The sequence below is a fragment of the Heterodontus francisci genome, chromosome 1 (genome assembly GCF_036365525.1).
Source record: "Heterodontus francisci isolate sHetFra1 chromosome 1, sHetFra1.hap1, whole genome shotgun sequence".
In the NCBI taxonomy this organism is placed as follows: Eukaryota; Metazoa; Chordata; class Chondrichthyes; order Heterodontiformes; family Heterodontidae; genus Heterodontus; species Heterodontus francisci.
In genome coordinates, this window is record NC_090371.1 from 83,003,303 (window position 1) to 83,021,500 (window position 18,198).

The following is an 18,198-nucleotide window of genomic DNA, read 5'->3' on the forward strand; positions in this document are numbered from 1 at the left end:
CAGGCAGTACCCAGAATTGAACCCGGGTCGCTGGAGCTGTGAGGCTGCGGTGCTAACCACTGCGCCACTGTGCCGCCCTTTTTTTTAATGGAAAAATCAAACTTTATTTCAATGAACATGTGCCTCAAGGACATATAAAAATTCACAAACCTCAAGGACCAGAAAAATACTCTCCCCTCACTTCCCTCCCCACCACCTCCCTCCGCAAGATAGCCAATATGTGGAACTCCCAGAGAACATAGTTGATTTGAAATAAAAACAGAAAATGCTGGAAGTACTCAGCAGGTCTGACAGCATATGTGGAAAGAGGATTAAAGCTAGGTTTCAAAATGATAACCTTTCATCAGAATGGAAAAAAGCTAATTTGGGACTGACTGGCACCTTTACAAAGCTGAGATATTAATTGTTAAGAAGGAGTGTTTCAAAGATAATTAACATCACAGCTTGATTCAGCGCCCCCAAAGAGAGGTATGGAAAGAAAATTAGTATTTAAGGTAGTGTGGGATGGACATCCATGGACTCCTGATAATGTGCACTTTGAGCTAAAGTGTCTTTTTTTTTGCTCTGAATCTTTTGGGCCTTTTCAAGTCATTTAGAAATTGTACAGTTAAAATCTGTTTAAGCATTCTGGTCACAAAGAACCTGTTTTATTACAAAAATTGCTGCACTAACTAGTATTATACAAAATGCATTTATCATGTACACTGGTACAAAAGTATCTGAATCTGTTTTACTGAGTACATCTTCCCATCCAATCATAATGCTGCCTTCATAATATCTGACATGAACGAACTAAGTCCCATTCAATCCAAGCACTAATGCATCGAGAAAGGAAAAACACATTTGCTTCTTCCCCAGTTTTCTTTTCAGGTCCATTTCAGTGGAGGAAACAAATTATGTATTCCTCTTAAGCATTCAAGAATAATTTCTCAGGCTGCAAAAAGTTAGCCACATTGTTCGTTTCCTGAAAAAAGGAAGCAGTATAGTTCCAAATAGAACATGGTGGATCTAGCTACGTGGGCAGATGATCTTCACATCGAATAGATCGGTATTTGGACATTTCTTCAGGAAACACTTTGCTCAGTTCATGAATCAGAAGTCCTTTGAATTTCTTCAATGTGTCAATTTTTCCTTTGACTTGCTCGTTCTTGGCTAAGGCTCTCTCCAAGCATTCTTTGGTGTAAAGTTGAGGATTGCAGCCTTGATCAATGTACTCAAATACTTCCAATGGTACATTAATATCATGCAGCTGTTGTCGGCATTTGTCAACATCTTGCAGCCCCGTAATCATGGAATTGAGTTTCTGGTTCAGACCCGCCTGGCTACTGAGCTGGAAGTCACTGACGATGATGCCAAGCTGCCGAATGTTCTCAATGAATTTCTCAAGATGTTCTTCCAGATTGTCGAACGTTTCCGCCATAGCGAATGGCAAATGCATGAAGAAATCTCAGAGAGAAAGGAGGAATGTGGTCAGTTAACTAGCTCATTGGATTTACCTCACTGACCCCAGGACTATAGTTAGATATATTATGTCATTGTAAACACATAGTTTTCTTTAAGCAAAATAATATCAATGTTACTGATAGGTGAAAATCTCACTTCCTACTCTGTGGAAATATGATGTTGTGGTTATAACAGAGACCTGGCTCAAAGAAGGGCAGGACTGGGTGTTAAATATTCCTTGATACAGGTATTCAGGAAAGATAGGAAAGGGAAAAAAAGGGGAGGGGTGTCAGTATTGATTAAGGAGAGCATTACAGTGCTGGAGAAAAAGAATGTCCCAGAGGGGTCGAGGACAGAATCTATTTGCTAGAGCTAAGGAACAAAAAAGGCGCAGTTACATTGCTTGGTGTTGTCTATAGGCCACCAGCTAGTGGGAAGGACATGGAGGAACAAATTTGCAAGGAAATTACAAAGAGGTGCAAAACTTATAAGGTAGTTATAATGGGGGACTTTAATTATCCCCAAACATAGACTGGGATAATAGTAGCGTAAAGGGCAGTGAGGGGCAAGAGTTTCTAGAATGCGTTCAGGAAAATTTTCTGCAATAGTATGTTGCTCGTCCAATGAGAAAGGAGGCATTGCTAGACCTGGTTCTTGGGAATGACATGAGTCACGTGGATCAAGTATCAGTAGGAGATCATTGAGGAGATAGTGATCAATGTATCATAAGGTTTAGGCTGACTATGGAAAAGGACAAAGAGCAATCCAGGGTAAGAATAATTAACTGGGGAAAGCTAACTTCAATGGGGTAAGAATGGAGTTGGGGCAAATAAATTGGAGTCAAAAGCTGGCAGGAAAACCAGGAGATGAACAATGGGTTACCTTCAATGAAGTTTGGGCACAGTCAAAATATGTTTCCTCGAAGGGGAAATGGAAGGGGAAGTGAAAAAGCAAATAAGAGAAGCAAAGAGAGAGCATGAAAAGAGACTGGCAGCTAGCATTAAAAGAAATCGCAAAGCTTTCTATAGGCATATAAGTAGTAACAGGATGGTAAAAGGAGGAGTGGGGCCGTTTAGAGACCAGAAAGGGGATTTACTCATGGAGGCAGAGGGCATAGCTTAGGTATTAAATGAATACTTTACACCTGTCTTTATCAAGGAAGGAGATGCAAACCAGGCAATGTTGAAAGAGAAGGTAAGTCAGACACTAGAGAGGTTTAAAATTGATAAAGAGGAAGTATTAGATAGCCTATCTGTACTTAAAGTGGATAAAACGCCAGTGCCGGATGAGATGCATCCAAGGATACTGAGGGAAGTGAGGGTGGAAATTGTGGAAGCACTGGTCATAATTTTTCAGTCTGCCTTAGAATCAGGGATGGTGCCAGAGGACTGGAGAATTGCAAACGTTCAAGAAAGGGTGTAAAGATAAGCCCAGCAACTACAGGCCAGTCAGTTTAACTTCGGTGGTGGGAAAACTTCTGGAAAAAATAATGCGGGACAAAATCAATAGTCACATGGACAAATGCGAGTTAATTAAGGAAAGCCAGCATGAATTTCTTCAGGGAAAATCATGTTTAACTAACTTGCTGAAGTCTTTTAAGGAGGTAACAGAGAGGGTTGATGAGGGCAATGCTGTTGATGTGGTGTACATGGACTTTCAAAAGGCATTTGATACAGTGCCACACAACAGACTTGTGAGCAAACTTGTTGCTCATGGAATAAAAGGGACGGTAGCAACATGGATACAAAATTGGCTGAGTGACAGGAAACGAAGAGTAGTGGTTAATGGATGTTTTTCGGGCTGGAGGAGTGTTTGTAGTGGAGTTCCCCAGGGATCAGTGTTGGGACCCTTCATTTTCCTGATATGTATTAATGACCTAGACCTTGGGGTACAGGGCAGAATTTCAAAGTTTGCAGATGATACGAAATTTCGAACCTTTGTGAACTGTGAGGAGGATAGTGTAGAACTTCAAAAGGATGTAGACAAATTGATGGAATGGGCAGACAGGTGGCAGATGAAGTTCAATGCAAAGAAATGTGAAGTGATTCATTTCGGTAGGAAGAACATGAAGAGACAATACAGAATATAGGGTACAATTCTAAAGGGGGTGCAGGAGCAAAGGAACCTAGGTATATATGTGCATAAGTCATTGAAGGTGGCAGGACAGGTTGAGAGAGCAGTTAATAAAGCATACAGTATCCTGGGCTTTATTCAATGGGGCATAGGCAACAAGAGCAAGGAAGTTATGTTGAATTTGGATAAGACATCGCACTTGAGGAAAGACGTGAGGGCATTGGAGACAGTACAGAAAAGATTCACGAGAATGGTTCCAGGGATGAGAAATTTCAGTTACAAAGTTAGATTGGAGAAGTTAGGACTGTTTTCCTTAGGGAAAAGAAGGCTGAGAGGCAATTTAATAGAGGTATTCAAAATCATGAAGGGTTTGGACAGAGTAGATAGAGAGAAACTGTTCCTACTCAGGAAAGGATCGAGAATGAGAGGGCACAGATTTAAAGTATTTGGTAAGAGAAGCAAAAGTGGCATGAGTCTTAGAGACATAGAGTCATAGAGTCGTACAGCATAGAAACAGGCCCTTCAGCCCACCGCGTCAATGCCGACCATAATGCCTATCTATACTAATCCCACCTGCCTGCATTAATTCCATATCCCTCTATGCCTTGCTCATTCAAGTACCTGTCCAGATGCCTCTTAAATGTCGCTACTGTTCCTGCCTCCAGCACCTCCTCAGGCAGCTCATTCCAGATACCCATTATTCTTTGTGTGAAAAATTTACAACTTTGATCCCCTTTAAACCTCCTCCCTCTCACCTTAAATCTATGCCCTCTAGTTTTAGTCATCCCTATCATGGGAAACAGACTCTGGCTATCTACCCTGTCTATGCCTCTCATAATTTTATATACCTCTATCATGTCCCCTCTCAGCCTCCTTCGCTCCAGGGAAAACAGACCCAGCCTATCCAATCTCTCTTTATAACTCAAGCTTCCAAACCAGGCAACATCCTTGTGAATCTTTTCTGCACCCTCTCTAGCTTAATCACATCTTTCCTGTAGTGCGGCGACCAGAACTGCACACAGTACTCCAAATGCGGCCTAACCAACGTTATGTACAGCTGTAACATGACGTTCCAACTCTTGTACTCAGTGCCTCGGCCGATGAAAGCGAGCATGCCATATGCCTTCTTCACCACCCTGTCTACCTGTGTTGCCACTTTCAGGGAACGATGTACTTGCACCCCAAGGTCACTCTGCTCAATAACACTCCCCAGGGCCCCGCCATTCACTGTGTATGTCCTGCCCTGGTTTAACTTCCCAAAATGCATCACTTCACACTTGTCTGCATTAAATTCCATTTGCCACTCCCTTGCCCACTTTCCCAGTTTATCTATATCCTGTTGTAACCTTAGACAACCTTCTTCACTGTCCACTATACCACCAATTTTGGTGTCATCTGCAAACTTACTAATAATGCCTCTTACATTCACATCCAAGTCATTAATATATATGACAAACAACAGAGGGCCCAGCACCAATCCCTGCGGCACACCACTGGTCACCAGCCTCCAATCTGAAAAACAACACTCCACTCCCACCCTCTGCCTCCTATCACCAAGCCAATTTTGTATCCAATTTGCCAGCTCAACCTGGATTCCATGTGTTCGAACCTTCTGGACCAGCCTACCATGCGGGACCTTGTCAAAGGCCTTGCTAAAGTCCATGTAGACAACGTCCATCGCCCTGCCCTCGTCAATCCTCTTGGTCACCTCCTCAAAAAGCTCAATCAAATTTGTGAGAGATGATTTCCCACGCACAAAGCCATGCTGACTATCCCTAATCAGACCATGCCTTTCCAATTGCATATAAATCCTGTCTCTCAGAATCCCTTCCAATAACCTTCCCACCACTGATGTAAGGCCCACCGGCCTGTAGTTCTCTGCCTTATCCCTGCTGCCCTTCTTAAATAAAGGCACAACATTAGCTATCCTCCAGTCTTCCGGTACCTTACCCGTGGCTAACGATGATACAAAAATCTCTGCCAGGGCCCCAGCAATCTCCTCCCTTGCTTCCCATAGCACCCGAAGATACACCTGGTCAGGCCCTGGGGATTTATCCACCTTAATGCGCTTCCAAACCTCCAACACATCCTCCTTTGTAATGTTGATATACTCCAGGATATCGGTGTTCCATCCCTTGAACTCACTAGCTTCCATGACCTTCTCCACGGTAAATACAGATGAGAAATATTCCTTTAAGACCTCGCCCATTTCCTGTGTCTCCACACATAGATTGTCACACTGATCCTTAAGGGGACCTACTCTCTCCCTAGCTACCCTTTTACTCTTAATATACTTATAGAATCCTTTAAGATTCTCCTTTATCTTATCTTCCAGGGAAATCTCATGGCCCCTTTTCGCCCTCCTAATTTCCTTCTTAAGTGTAGTCCTACAACCCCTATACTCCTCGAGGGACTCGCTCGATCCCAGCTGCCTATACCTGACATATGCCTCCTTCTTTGTCCTGACCAGACCCTCAATATCCCTCGTCAACTAAGGTTCCCTAAATTTGCCAGCCTTGCCCTTCCAGCTAAAAGGAACATGCTGTCCCTGAACTCTTCCTATCTCACTTTTAGAAGCCTCCCACTTACCAGACGTCCCTTTACCTGTAAACAGCCTCCCCCATTCAACTTTTGAGAGTTCCTGTCTGATGCCATCGAAATTAGCCTTCTCCCAATTTAGGACTTCAACCTGAGGACCAGTCCTATCCTTTTCCAGAACTATTTTGAAGCTAATAGAGTTATGGTCACTGGTCCCAAAGTGCTGCCCCACTGACACATCAATCACCTGCCCATCCTCATTTCCTAAGAGGAGGTCGAGTGTAGCCCCTTCTCTAGTAGGGCCATCCACATACTGCTTCAGGAAACTATCCTGGACACACTTAACAAATTCTTCTCCATCTGAATCCTTAGCACGAAGGCAGTCCCAGTCAATATTAGGGAAGTTACAATCACTTACTATTACAACCCTATAATTCTTACACCTATCTGTGATTTCCCGACATATATGCTCCTCCACTTCCCTCTGACTATTGGGGGGCCTATAGTATAATCCCATCAAAGTGATCACCCCTTTCTTATTTTTAAGTTCTGCCCATATGGCCTCACTGGACATTCCCCCTGGGATATCCTCTCTAAGTTGGGCGACACTGTGGCGCAGTGGTTAGCACTGCAGCCTCACAACTCCAGCGACCCGGGTTTGATTCTGGGTACTGCCTGTGTGGAGTTTGCAAGTTCTGCCTGTGACTGTGTGGGTTTCCACCAGGTGCTCTGGTTTCCTCCCACAGCTAAAGACTTGCAGTTTGATAGGTAAATTGGCCATTTTAAATTGCCCCTTAGGTGGTAGGGGAATTGAGCGGATGTGGTAGGAATATGGGATTAATGTCGGATTAGTATAAATAGGTGGTCAGCACAGTCTTTGCTCGAGTCGCTCTGAACAGGCTCCAGAAGCTGGTCGAGCGCGTCTACCCTGAGGCACAGTGTGGCTTTCGTGCAGAGAGATCGACCGTTGACATGCTGTTCTCCCTTCATCAGATACAGGAGAAATGCCGTGAACAGATGCCCCTCTACATTGCTTTCATTGATCTCACCAAAGCCTTTGACCTCGTCAGCAGACGTGGTCTCTTCAGACTACTAGAAAAGATTGGATGCCCACCAAAGCTACTAAGTATCATCACCTCATTCCATGACAATATGAAAGGCACAATTCAACATGGTGGCTCCTCCTCAGAGCCCTTTCCTATCCTGAGTGGCGTGAAACAGGGCTGTGTTCTCACACCCACACTTTTTGGGATTTTCTTCTCCCTGCTGCTTTCACATGCGTTCAAGTCCTCTGAAGAAGGAATTTTCCTCCACACAAGATCAGGGGGCAGGTTGTTCAACCTTGCCCGTCTAAGAGCGAAGTCCAAAGTACGGAAAGTCCTCATTAGGGAACTCCTCTTTGCTGACGATGCTGCTTTAACATCTCACACTGAAGAGTGCCTGCAGAGTCTCATCGACAGGTTTGCGGCTGCCTGCAATGAATTTGGCCTAACCATCAGCCTCAAGAAAACGAACATCATGGGGCAGGATGTCAGAAATGCTCCATCCATCAATATTGGCGACCACGCTCTGGAAGTGGTTCAAGAGTTCACCTACCTAGGCTCAACTATCACCAGTAACCTGTCTCTAGATGCAGAAATCAACAAGTGCATGGGAAAGGCTTCCACTGCTATGTCCAGACTGGCCAAGAGAGTGTGGAAAAATGGCGCACTGACACGGAACACAAAAGTCCAAGTGTATCAGGCCTGTGTCCTCAGTACCTTGCTCTATGGCAGCGAGGCCTGGACAACGTATGTCAGCCAAGAGCGACGTCTCAATTCATTCCATCTTCGCTGCCTCCGGAGAATACTTGGCATCAGGTGGCAGGACCGTATCTCCAACACAGAAGTCCTCGAGGCGGCCAACATCCCCAGCTTGTACACACTACTGAGTCAGCGGCGCTTGAGATGGCTTGGCCATGTGAGCCGCATGGAAGATGGCAGGATCCCCAAAGACACATTGTACAGCGAGCTCGCCACTGGTATCAGACCCACCGGCCGTCCATGTCTCCGCTATAAAGACGTCTGCAAACGCGATATGAAATCCTGTGACATTGATCACAAGTCGTGGGAGTCAGTTGCCAGCGTTCGCCAGAGCTGGCGGGCAGCCATAAAGACAGGGCTAAAATGTGGCGAGTCGAAGAGACTTAGTAGTTGGCAGGAAAAAAGACAGAGGCGCAAGGGGAGAGCCAACTGTGCAACAGCCCCGACAAACAAATTTCTCTGCAGCACCTGTGGAAAAGCCTGTCACTCTAGAATTGGCCTTTATAGCCACTCCAGGCGCTGCTTCACAAACCACTGACCACCTCCAGGCGCGTATCCATTGTCTCTCGAGATAAGGAGGCCCAAAAGAAAAAAAAAAGGTGGTAGGGAATTGAGCGGATGTGGTAGGAATATGGGATTAATGTAGGATTAGTATAAATAGGTGGTTGATGGTCAGCACAGACTGTTATCTCTAAATAAATAAATAAGTACTGCTGTGATGTCCTCCCTAATCAATAATGCAACTCTTCCTTCTCTCTTACCTCCACCTCTGTCACACCGGAAGGATCGGTACCCCAGAACATTGAGCTGCCAGTCCTGCCCATCCCTCAACCACATTTCTGTAATCGCTACAATATCACAATCCCATGTACCAATCCATGCTCTGAGTTCATCTGCCTTACCTGTAAGGTTTTTTGCATTAAAGTAAATGCAGTTTAGTCTACCAGACCTTCCACACTCCCTGTCCTGCCCCTGCCCGGCCTGCCTACTAGACTTGCTTGCTTTAAGCTCTACATTTGCCTCAACTATCTCATCTGAGAGACTACTACTTTGGGTCCCACCCCCCTGCAAGACTAGTTCAATCCCTCCCGAGTAGTACTCGCAAACCTCCCCACAAGGATATTGGTCCCCCTCCAGTTTAGATGCAACCCGTCCTTCTTGTACAGTTCACCTCTGCACCAGAAGAGATTCCAATGATCCAAGTAGCTGAAGCCCTCCCGCCTACACCAGCTCTTCAGCCACGCATTCATTTGTCTAATCCTCCTATTCCTACCCTCACTAGAACATGGCACATGGAGTAATCCTGAGATTACAACCCTAGAGGTCCTGCTTTTTAACCTTCTGCCTAACTCCCTATATTCACTTTGCAGGACCTCATCTCTCTTCCTGCCTATGTCGTTAGTACCAATATGGACCACGACCTCTGGCTGCTCACCCTCCTCTTTCAGAATGTCCTGCAACCGCTCCAAGACATCCTTGACCCTAGCACCAGGGAGGCAACATACCATCCTGGAGTCTCATTTGTGACCACAGAAACGCCTATCTGCACCCCTTACGATAGAATCCCCTATCACTATAGCTCTTCCAACCCTTTTCCTCCCCTGTTGTGCAGCAGAGCCCTCCGTGGTGCCACGAACTTGGCTGTTGCTGCTTTCCCCTGGAAGGTCATCCCCCCCAACAGTATCCAAAGCGGTATATCTGTTTGAGAGAGGGATGACCACAGGGGACTCCTGCACTACCTGCCTGCGCCTACTACTCCGTCTGGTGGTCACCCATCTCTTTTCTGCCTGTGCAGCCATTACCTGCGTTGTGACCACCTCACTAAATGTGCTATCCACGGCTTCCTCAGCATCGTGAATGCTCCACAGTGAATCCACCCACAGCCACACCTGCATAATGCGGGTAGCCAGTAGCTGCAGCTGGATACACTTCCTGCACATTTGGTCACCAGGGACACTGGAAGCGTCCCTGATTTCCCACATAGCGCAGGAGGAGCATATCACGGGGCTGAGCTCTCCTGCCATGACTTATCCATAGATTAATTAGTTACTCCCTTAATTAAAAAATACTAATTATACTAGGGGCCTTGTTCTACCCACTTCAATCTAAAGTCCTTCAAAAAAAAACACTTTAGTAGTACTCACTTTATCACCAGAGATTTTTTTCCAACAAAAAAAAACAACTTTCCCTTTTTTTTTAAAGATATTTGAACAGCTGCTACTCACCAACCAATCACCTTGCAGCTCTCCTCTGACATCACTGTTTGCCTCTTTTTTCAAAACTCCGGCGCACTGGAAGAGCTCCTCTCCGCTCCCGGAAGGTAAGAGACTGAGCCTCGATCCTCGGGGTCAATTTATAGGCTCCGCTCCCAGCATTCTCCCCACAGGTCCGCTCCTCTCCCGGAAGGTAAGAGACTGGGCGTCAATCCTCGGGGTCGTTTCATAGGCTCCGCTCCCGGCATTCTTCCACAGGTCCGCTCCGCTCCTCTCCACTCCACTCCCAGAAGGTAAGAGACTGGGCCTCGATCCTCGGGGTCGATTTGTAGGCTCCGCTCCCGGCATTCTCCCCACAGGTCCGCTCCGCTCCCGGAAGGTAAGAGACTGGGCCTCGATCCTCGGGGTCGATGTATAGACTCCACTCCCGGCGTTCTCCCCACAGGTCCGCTCCGCTCCTCTCCGTACCACTCCTGGAAGGTAAGAGCATGTAATGAGAAGATAATGAGGAAAGTCTTTTTCACGAAACGAGTGGTTAAGGTCTGGAATGCGCTGCCAGAGAACGTGATGGAGGCAGGTTCAACTGAAGCATTCAAAAGGGAATTGGACAGTTATATGAAAAGGAAGAATGTGCAGGGTTACGGGGAGAAGGCAGGCGAATGGAACTGAGGGAGTTGCTCTTCCAGAGAACTTGTGCAGACACGATGAGCCGAATAGCCTCCTTCCACGCTGTAACAATTCTGTGATTCGGTGTGGGTGCCACCACTCCTCCCAGAATTGGAACTGATGCTACTTGAGGGAGATGGCATTACCACTGCTTACCAGGTCCCTCACCCCTGGACTGTCAGATGCAAACAGTTCCACATTCTTGCAGGGAAGGTATGGTAGCAAACTGGAAATCTCTACTTTTTCTTCCTTGCCCAGCATGGGCCCAAATACACTCTTACCCTCTTACTGTAGCACTTGCACAACTAACTCTTCTCAATGGTCTTTGATTGGGTGGTGGATGGGTGGGTTACCTCAACAACTTGCACAACAGCCACCTAGCTTTCCTCACAGAATTACTTGCAATCATGGTGATAAACCCCCTTCCTTCACTTTAACAGCCTCATACCCATCACCACCACACCCACCCACCCCTTACCCATATAATTTCACCCTCCTTCATGCAATTATCCTGCAGGAGAAATTGGTGCACTAAACCGCCACAAAGGCAGACTACAGGAGCGGGGTGGGGTGGGGTGGTAGCTCACCTTTAAATCCTTCACCATCTTTGAAGACAAGGGCAGGCAGCGACTGGGGAGGCAGTTCCAGCTATGATGGTGATCTTGCTGGCACGAGGTTCGAAACTGAACACCTACACTGTTGCCCTGGCATTACTATGAAGCATTACACAGCCACAGTCTTCCATCCACCATCCACCCCACCCCCCAGTCCCCACCCCCTTAGTTCTTAATCCCAAGAGGGTCATGCTCAGCCATTCTTAAGTTCGACCAACCTTTCCTGGAAATCCAACACAGCAATGGCAGCACAGGAGGTGGACAATGATGATGGCAGTGAAGAGCAAAAGATGAGGACCAACCCACCCAGGAGTCGGGTGTCTTGCAAAGCATTAAAGTAGTTAAGTCCCCAGGGCCTGATGGGATCTACCCCAGAATACTGAGGGAGGCAAGAGAAGAAATTGCTGGGGCCTTGACAGAAATCTTTGCATAATAATAATAAAAACAAGAAATGCTGGAACCACTCAGCAGGTCTGGCAGCATCTGTGAAAAGAGAAGCAGAGTTAACGTTTCGGGTCAGTGACCCTTCATCGGAACTGCAAAGAAATCTTTGCATCCTCATTGGCTGCAGGTGAGGTCCCAGAGGACTGGAGAATAGCCAATGTTGTTCCTTTGTTTAAGAAGGGTAGCAAGGATAATCCAGGAAATTATATGCCGGTGAGCCTTACGTTTGTGGTAGGGAAATTATTGGAGAGGATTCTTTGGGACAGGATTTACCCCCATTTGGAAACAAACGAACTTATTAGCGAGAGGCAGCACGGTTTTGTGAAGGGGAGGTCGTGTCTCACTAATTTGATTGAGTTTTTTGAGGAAGTGACAAAGATGATTGATGAAGGAAGGGCAGTGGATGTTATCTATATGGACTTCAGTAAAGCCTTTGACAAGGTCCCACATGGCAGACTGCTACAAAAGGTGAAGTCACACGGAATCAGAGGTGAGCTGGCAAGATGGATACAGAACTGGCTCAGTCATAGAAGACAGAGGGTAGCAGTGGAAGGGTGCTTTTCTGAATGGAGGGATGTGACTAGTGGTGTTCCGCAGGGATCAGTGCTGGGACCTTTGCTCTTTGTAGTATATATAAATGATTTGGAGGAAATGTAGCTGATCTGATTAGTAAGTTTGCGGACGACACAAGGTTGGTGGAGTTGCGGATAGTGATGAAGATTGTCAGAGGATACAGCAGGATATTGATCAGTTGGAGACTTGGGCGGAGAAATGGCAGATGGAGTTTATTCCGGACAAATGTGAGGTAATGCATCTTGGAAGGTCTAATGCAGGTGGGAAGTATACAGTAAATGGCAGAACCCTTAGGAGTATTGACAGGCAGAGAGATCTGGGCGTACAGGTTCACAGGTCACTGAAAGTGGCAACGCAGGTGGATAAGGTAGTCAAGAAGGCATACAGCATGCTTGCCTTCATCGGACGGGACATAAAGTATAAAAATTGGCAAGTCGTGCTGCAGCTGTACAGAACTTTAGTGAGGCCACACTTAGAATATTGCGTGCAATTCTGGTCGCCACACTACCAGAAGGACGTGGAGGCTTTGGAGAGGGTACAGAAGAGGTTTACCAGGATGTTGCCTGGTCTGGAGGGCATTAGCCATGAGGAGAGGTTGGATAAACTAGGATTGTTTTCACTGGAATGGGAGAGGTGGAGGGGCGACATGATAGAGGTTTACAAAGTTATGAGCGGCATGGACAGAGTGGATAGTCAGAAGCTTTTTCCCAGGGTCGAAGAGTCAGTTACTAGAGTCAGTAATAGGTTTAAGGTGAGAGGGGCAAAGTTTAGAGGGGATGTGCAAGGCAAGTTCTTTACACAGAGGGTGGTGAGTGCCTGGAACTTGCTGCCGGGGGAGGTGGTGGAAGCAGGTATGATAGCGACGTTTAAGAGGCATCTTGACAAATACATGAATAGGATGGGAATAGAGGGATACGGTCCCCAGAAGTGCAGAAGGTTTTAGTTTAGGCAGGCATCAAGGTCAGTGCAGGCTTGGAGGGCCGAATGGCCTGTTCCTGTGCTGTACTGTTCTTTGTTCTTTGAGTTACATGATACCCCGTCTCTGAGGACAGCAACTCATGACATTAACCTGATAGCACAATATCATGCTGTCAAGACACAAGTTCTGATGAGACAAGGGCCATCTCAGTTCCATCAGCCATCTATACAACATAAGCAGCCAATCACCTCCTGCTATCCTTGGCCCTTAAGTGAGACTTGGAATAACCACTAGAACAGGTAAAAGAGGACATGTATAGGCATCCAGTGGCAACACGGTGTTAAGGAAGAGTGGATGGGGATTGTATGCATTTTTGAAATCACTGTAATTTTAATAGAATGAGCACTGGCATGATGCTTTTGGAGGTTAGGAGATAAGAATCATGTACTTATGCGGTGCTGACATATTTGCATGGGTGATTGATGCATCATTGTAGGGGCAAAGAAGACTGATATATTAGAACATAAGAAACAGGAGCTGGAGTAGGCCATTTAGTCCTACAAGCCTGCTCCACCATTCAACAAGATCAAAGCTGATCTTCTCCCATTTTCCCACACTATCCCGATATCCCTTAATTCCATTCGTACCCAAAAATGTGTTGAACTCTGTCTTGAATATGCTCAACAACTGAGCATCTACAGCTTTCTGGAGTGGAGAATTCTAAAGATTCACACCCTTTGAGTGAAGAAATTTCTACTCATCTCAGTCCGAAATGGCTGACCACTTATTCTGAGACTGTAACCCCATGTTCTAGATTCCCCTGTGAAACATTTTCTCAGCATCTGCCCTGTCAAGCCCATTAAGAATTTTATATGTTTCAATTAGATCACCTCTCATTCTTCTAAACCCTCGGGAATATAGATCTAGTTATTCAGTCTGTCCTCATAGGACAATCCCTCATCCCAGGAATCAGTCCAGTGAACATTTGTTACACTCCCTTGAAAGCAAGTGTATCCTTCCTTGGGAGATCAAATCTGCACACAGTACTCCAGGTGTCGCCTCACCATGCCCTGTATAATTGCAGTAAGACTTCTTTACTCTTATATTCCAGTCTCTTTGTAACAAAACTAACATACCATTTGCCCTCCTAATTGCTTGCTGTACCTTCATGTTAACTTCCTGTGCAAGGATGTTAATTATATATCAACTGTTTAATTATATATAGGTGGAGGGCATTAATTGAGGTTTCACTTGAGCACAAATAACGAGACACTTATCGCAACTGTGCTGTGGTTGAGTTAGGAGGTGTATGTTTGTAATGTTTCACTCTCTAAATAAATGTCAGACTGAGTAAAGATTGGCAACAGTACCACCCTTCACCAGCTGGTTTTCCAGAATAGAACAAGGACATTCTCTGAATGCAAATTTTTCCCAGTCCCAAAAGATTCAAAAAAATTCTTTTTTTAAATTTTCCTACCAATACACTTTGCCATATTGTATTCCCTCTCCCATGTTCTTGCCCATTTACCTGACCTGTCTAAATCCCTCTGCAACCAATTTGCTATGACCATCTCCAACAAGAAAGAATCTAACCATCTCCCCTTGACATTCGGCATTACCATCGCTGAATCACCCACCATCAACATCCTAGGGGCTACCATTGACCAGAAACTGAACTGGAGTAGCCATATAAATACCATGGCTACAAGAGCAGGTCACAGGCTAGGAATCCTGAGGCGAGTAACTCACCTCCTGACTCCCCGAAGCCTGGCCACCATCTACAAGGCACAAGTCAGGAGTGTGATGGAGTACTCTCCACTTGCCTGGATGGGTGCAGCTCCAACAACACTCAAGAAGCTTGACACCATCCAGGACAAAGCAGCCCGCTTGATTGGCACCGCATCTACAAACATTCACTCCCTCCACCACCGACGCACAGTGGCAGCAGTGTGTACCATCGACAAGATGCACTGCAACAATGCACCAAGGCTCCTTCGACAGCTCCTTCCAAACCCGCGACCTCTACCAACTAGAAGGACAAGGGCAGCAAATGCATGGGAACACCACCACCTGCAAGTTCCCCTCCAAAGAACAAAGAACAAAGATAATTACAGCACAGGAACAGGCCCTTCGGCCCTCCAAGCCTGCGCCGATCCAGATCCTCTCTCTAAACATGTCGCCTATTTTCGAAGGTTCTGTATCTCTTTTCTTCCTGCCCATTCATGTATCTGTCTAGATACATCTTAAAAGACGCCATCGTGCCCGCATCGACCACCTCTGCTGGCAACGCGTTCCAGGTACCCACCACCCTCTGCGTAAAGAACTTTCCACGCATATCCCCCCTAAACTTTTCCCCTTTCACTTTGAACTCGTGTCCTCTAGTAATTGAATCCCCCACTCTGGGAAAAAGCCTCTTGCTATCCACCCTGTCTATACCTCTCATGATTTTGTACACCTCAATCAGGTCCCCCCTCAACCTCCGTCTTTCTAATGAAAATAATCCTAATCTACTCAACCTCTCTTCATAGCTAGCGCCCTCCATACCAGGCAACATCCTGGTGAACCTCCTCTGCACCCTCTCCAAAGCATCCACATCCTTTTGGTAATGTGGCGACCAGAACTGTACGCAGTATTCCAAATGTGGCCGAACCAAAGTCCGATACAACTGTAACATGACCTGCCAACTCTTGTACTCAATACCCCGTCCGATGAAGGAAAGCATGCCGTATGCCTTCTTGACCACTCTATTTACCTGCGTTGCCACCTTCAGGGAACAGTGGACCTGAACACCCAAATCTCTCTGGACATCAATTTTCCCCAGGACTTTTCCATTTACTGTATAGTTCACTCTTGAATTGGATCTTCCAAAATGCATCTCCTCGCATTTGCCCTGATTGAACTCCATCTGCCATTTCTCTGCCCAACTCTCCAATCTATCTATATTCTGCTGTATTCTCTGACAGTCCCCTTCACTATCTGCTACTCCACCAATCTTAGTGTCGTCTGCAAACTTGCTAATCAGTCCACCTATACTTTCCTCCAAATCATTAATGTATATCACAAACAACAGTGGTCCCAGCACGGATCCCTGTGGAACACTGGTCACACGTCTCCATTTTGAGAAACTCCCTTCTACTGCTACTCTGTGTCTCCTGTTGCCCAGCCAGTTCTTTATCCATCTAGCTAGTACACCTTGGACCCCATGCGCCTTCACTTTCTCCATCCGCCTGCCATGGGGAACCTTATCAAACGCCTTACTGAATTCCATGTATATGACATCGACAGCCCTTCCCTCATCAATCAACTTTGTCACTTCCTCAAAGAATTCTATTAAGTTGGTAAGACATGACCTTCCCTGCACAAAACCATGTTGCCTATCACTGATAAGCCCATTTTCTTCCAAATGGGAATAGATCCTATCCCTCAGTATCTTCTCCAGCAGCTTTCCTACCACTGACGTCAGGCTCACCGGTCTATAATTACCTGGATTATCCCTGCTACCCTTCTTAAACAAGGGGACAACATTAGCAATTCTCCAGTCCTCCGGGACCTCACCCGTGTTTAAGGATGCTGCAAAGATATTAGAACATTAGAACATTACAGCGCAGTACAGGCCCTTCGGCCCTCGATGTTGCGCCGATCATCTGACCTACACTATTCCATTTTCATCCATATGTCTATCCAATGACTATTTAAATGCCCTTAAAGTTGGCGAGTCTACTACTGTTGCAGGCAGGGCGTTCCACGCCCCTACTACTCTCTGCGTAAAGAAACTACCTCTGACATCTGTCCTATATCTTTCACCCCTCAACTTAAAGCTATGTCCCCTCGTGTTTGCCATCATCATCCGAGGAAAAAGACTCTCACTATCCAACCTATCTAACCCTCTGATTATCTTGTATGTCTCTATTAAGTCACCTCTCCTCCTCCTTCTCTCTAACGAAAACAACCCCAAGTCCCTCAGCCTTTCCTCGTAAGACCTTCCTTCCATACCAGGCAACATCCTAGTAAATCTCCTCTGCACCCTTTCCAAAGCTTCCACATCCTTCCTATAATGCGGTGACCAGAACTGCACGCAATACTCAAGGTGCGGCCTCACCAGAGTTTTGTACAGCTGCATCACGACCTCGTGGCTCCGAAACTCGATCCCCCTACTAATAAAAGCTAACACACCATATGCCTTCTTAACAGCCCTATTAACCTGGGTAGCAACTTTCAGGGATTTATGTACCTGGACACCAAGATCTCTCTGCTCATCTACACTACCAAGAATCTTCCCATTAGCCCAGTACTCTGCATTGCTGTTACTCCTTCCAAAGTGAATCACCTCACACTTCTCCGCATTAAACTCCATTTGCCATCTCTCAGCCCAGCTCTGCAGCCTATCTATGTCCCTCTGTACCCTACAACACCCTTCGACACTATCCACAACTCCACCGACCTTCGTGTCATCCGCAAATTTACTAACCCACCCTTCTGCACCCTCATCCAGGTCATTTATAAAAATGACAAACAGCAGTGGCCCCAAAACAGAACCTTGCGGTGCACCACTGGTAACTAAACTCCAGGATGAACATTTGCCATCAACCACCACCCTCTGTCTTCTTTCAGCTAGCCAATTTCTGATCCAAAGCTCTAAATCACCTTCAACCCCATACTTCCGTATTTTCTGCAATAGCCTACCGTGGGGAACCTTATCAAACGCCTTACTGAAATCCATATACACCACATCCACGGCTTTACCCTCATCCACCTGTTTGGTCACCTTCTCGAAAAACTCAATAAGGTTTGTGAGGCACGACCTACCTTTCACAAAACCGTGCTGACTATTGCAAATGAACTTATTCTTTTCAAGATGATTATAAATCCTATCTCTTATAACCCTTTCCAGCATTTTACCCACAACCGAAGTA

General features: G+C 46.1%; 1 protein-coding gene across 1 annotated transcript; it reads right to left on the reverse strand.

Annotated features, from left to right (window-relative positions):
- Positions 1-711: 711 nt before the first annotated feature.
- On the reverse strand, positions 712-1,420 carry LOC137381082 (mediator of RNA polymerase II transcription subunit 10-like). The gene has a single exon (XM_068053506.1). The coding sequence runs from the start codon at positions 1,418-1,420 to the stop codon at positions 1,013-1,015; it is 408 nt and encodes a 135-aa protein (XP_067909607.1). The 3' UTR covers positions 712-1,012.
- Positions 1,421-18,198: the final 16,778 nt, after the last annotated feature.

What these genes read in the sequence shown, in the direction of transcription:
- LOC137381082 (XM_068053506.1), bottom strand. Translation starts at nt 1,420, where the DNA reads ATGGCGGAAACGTTCGACAATCTGGAAGAACATCTTGAGAAATTCATT.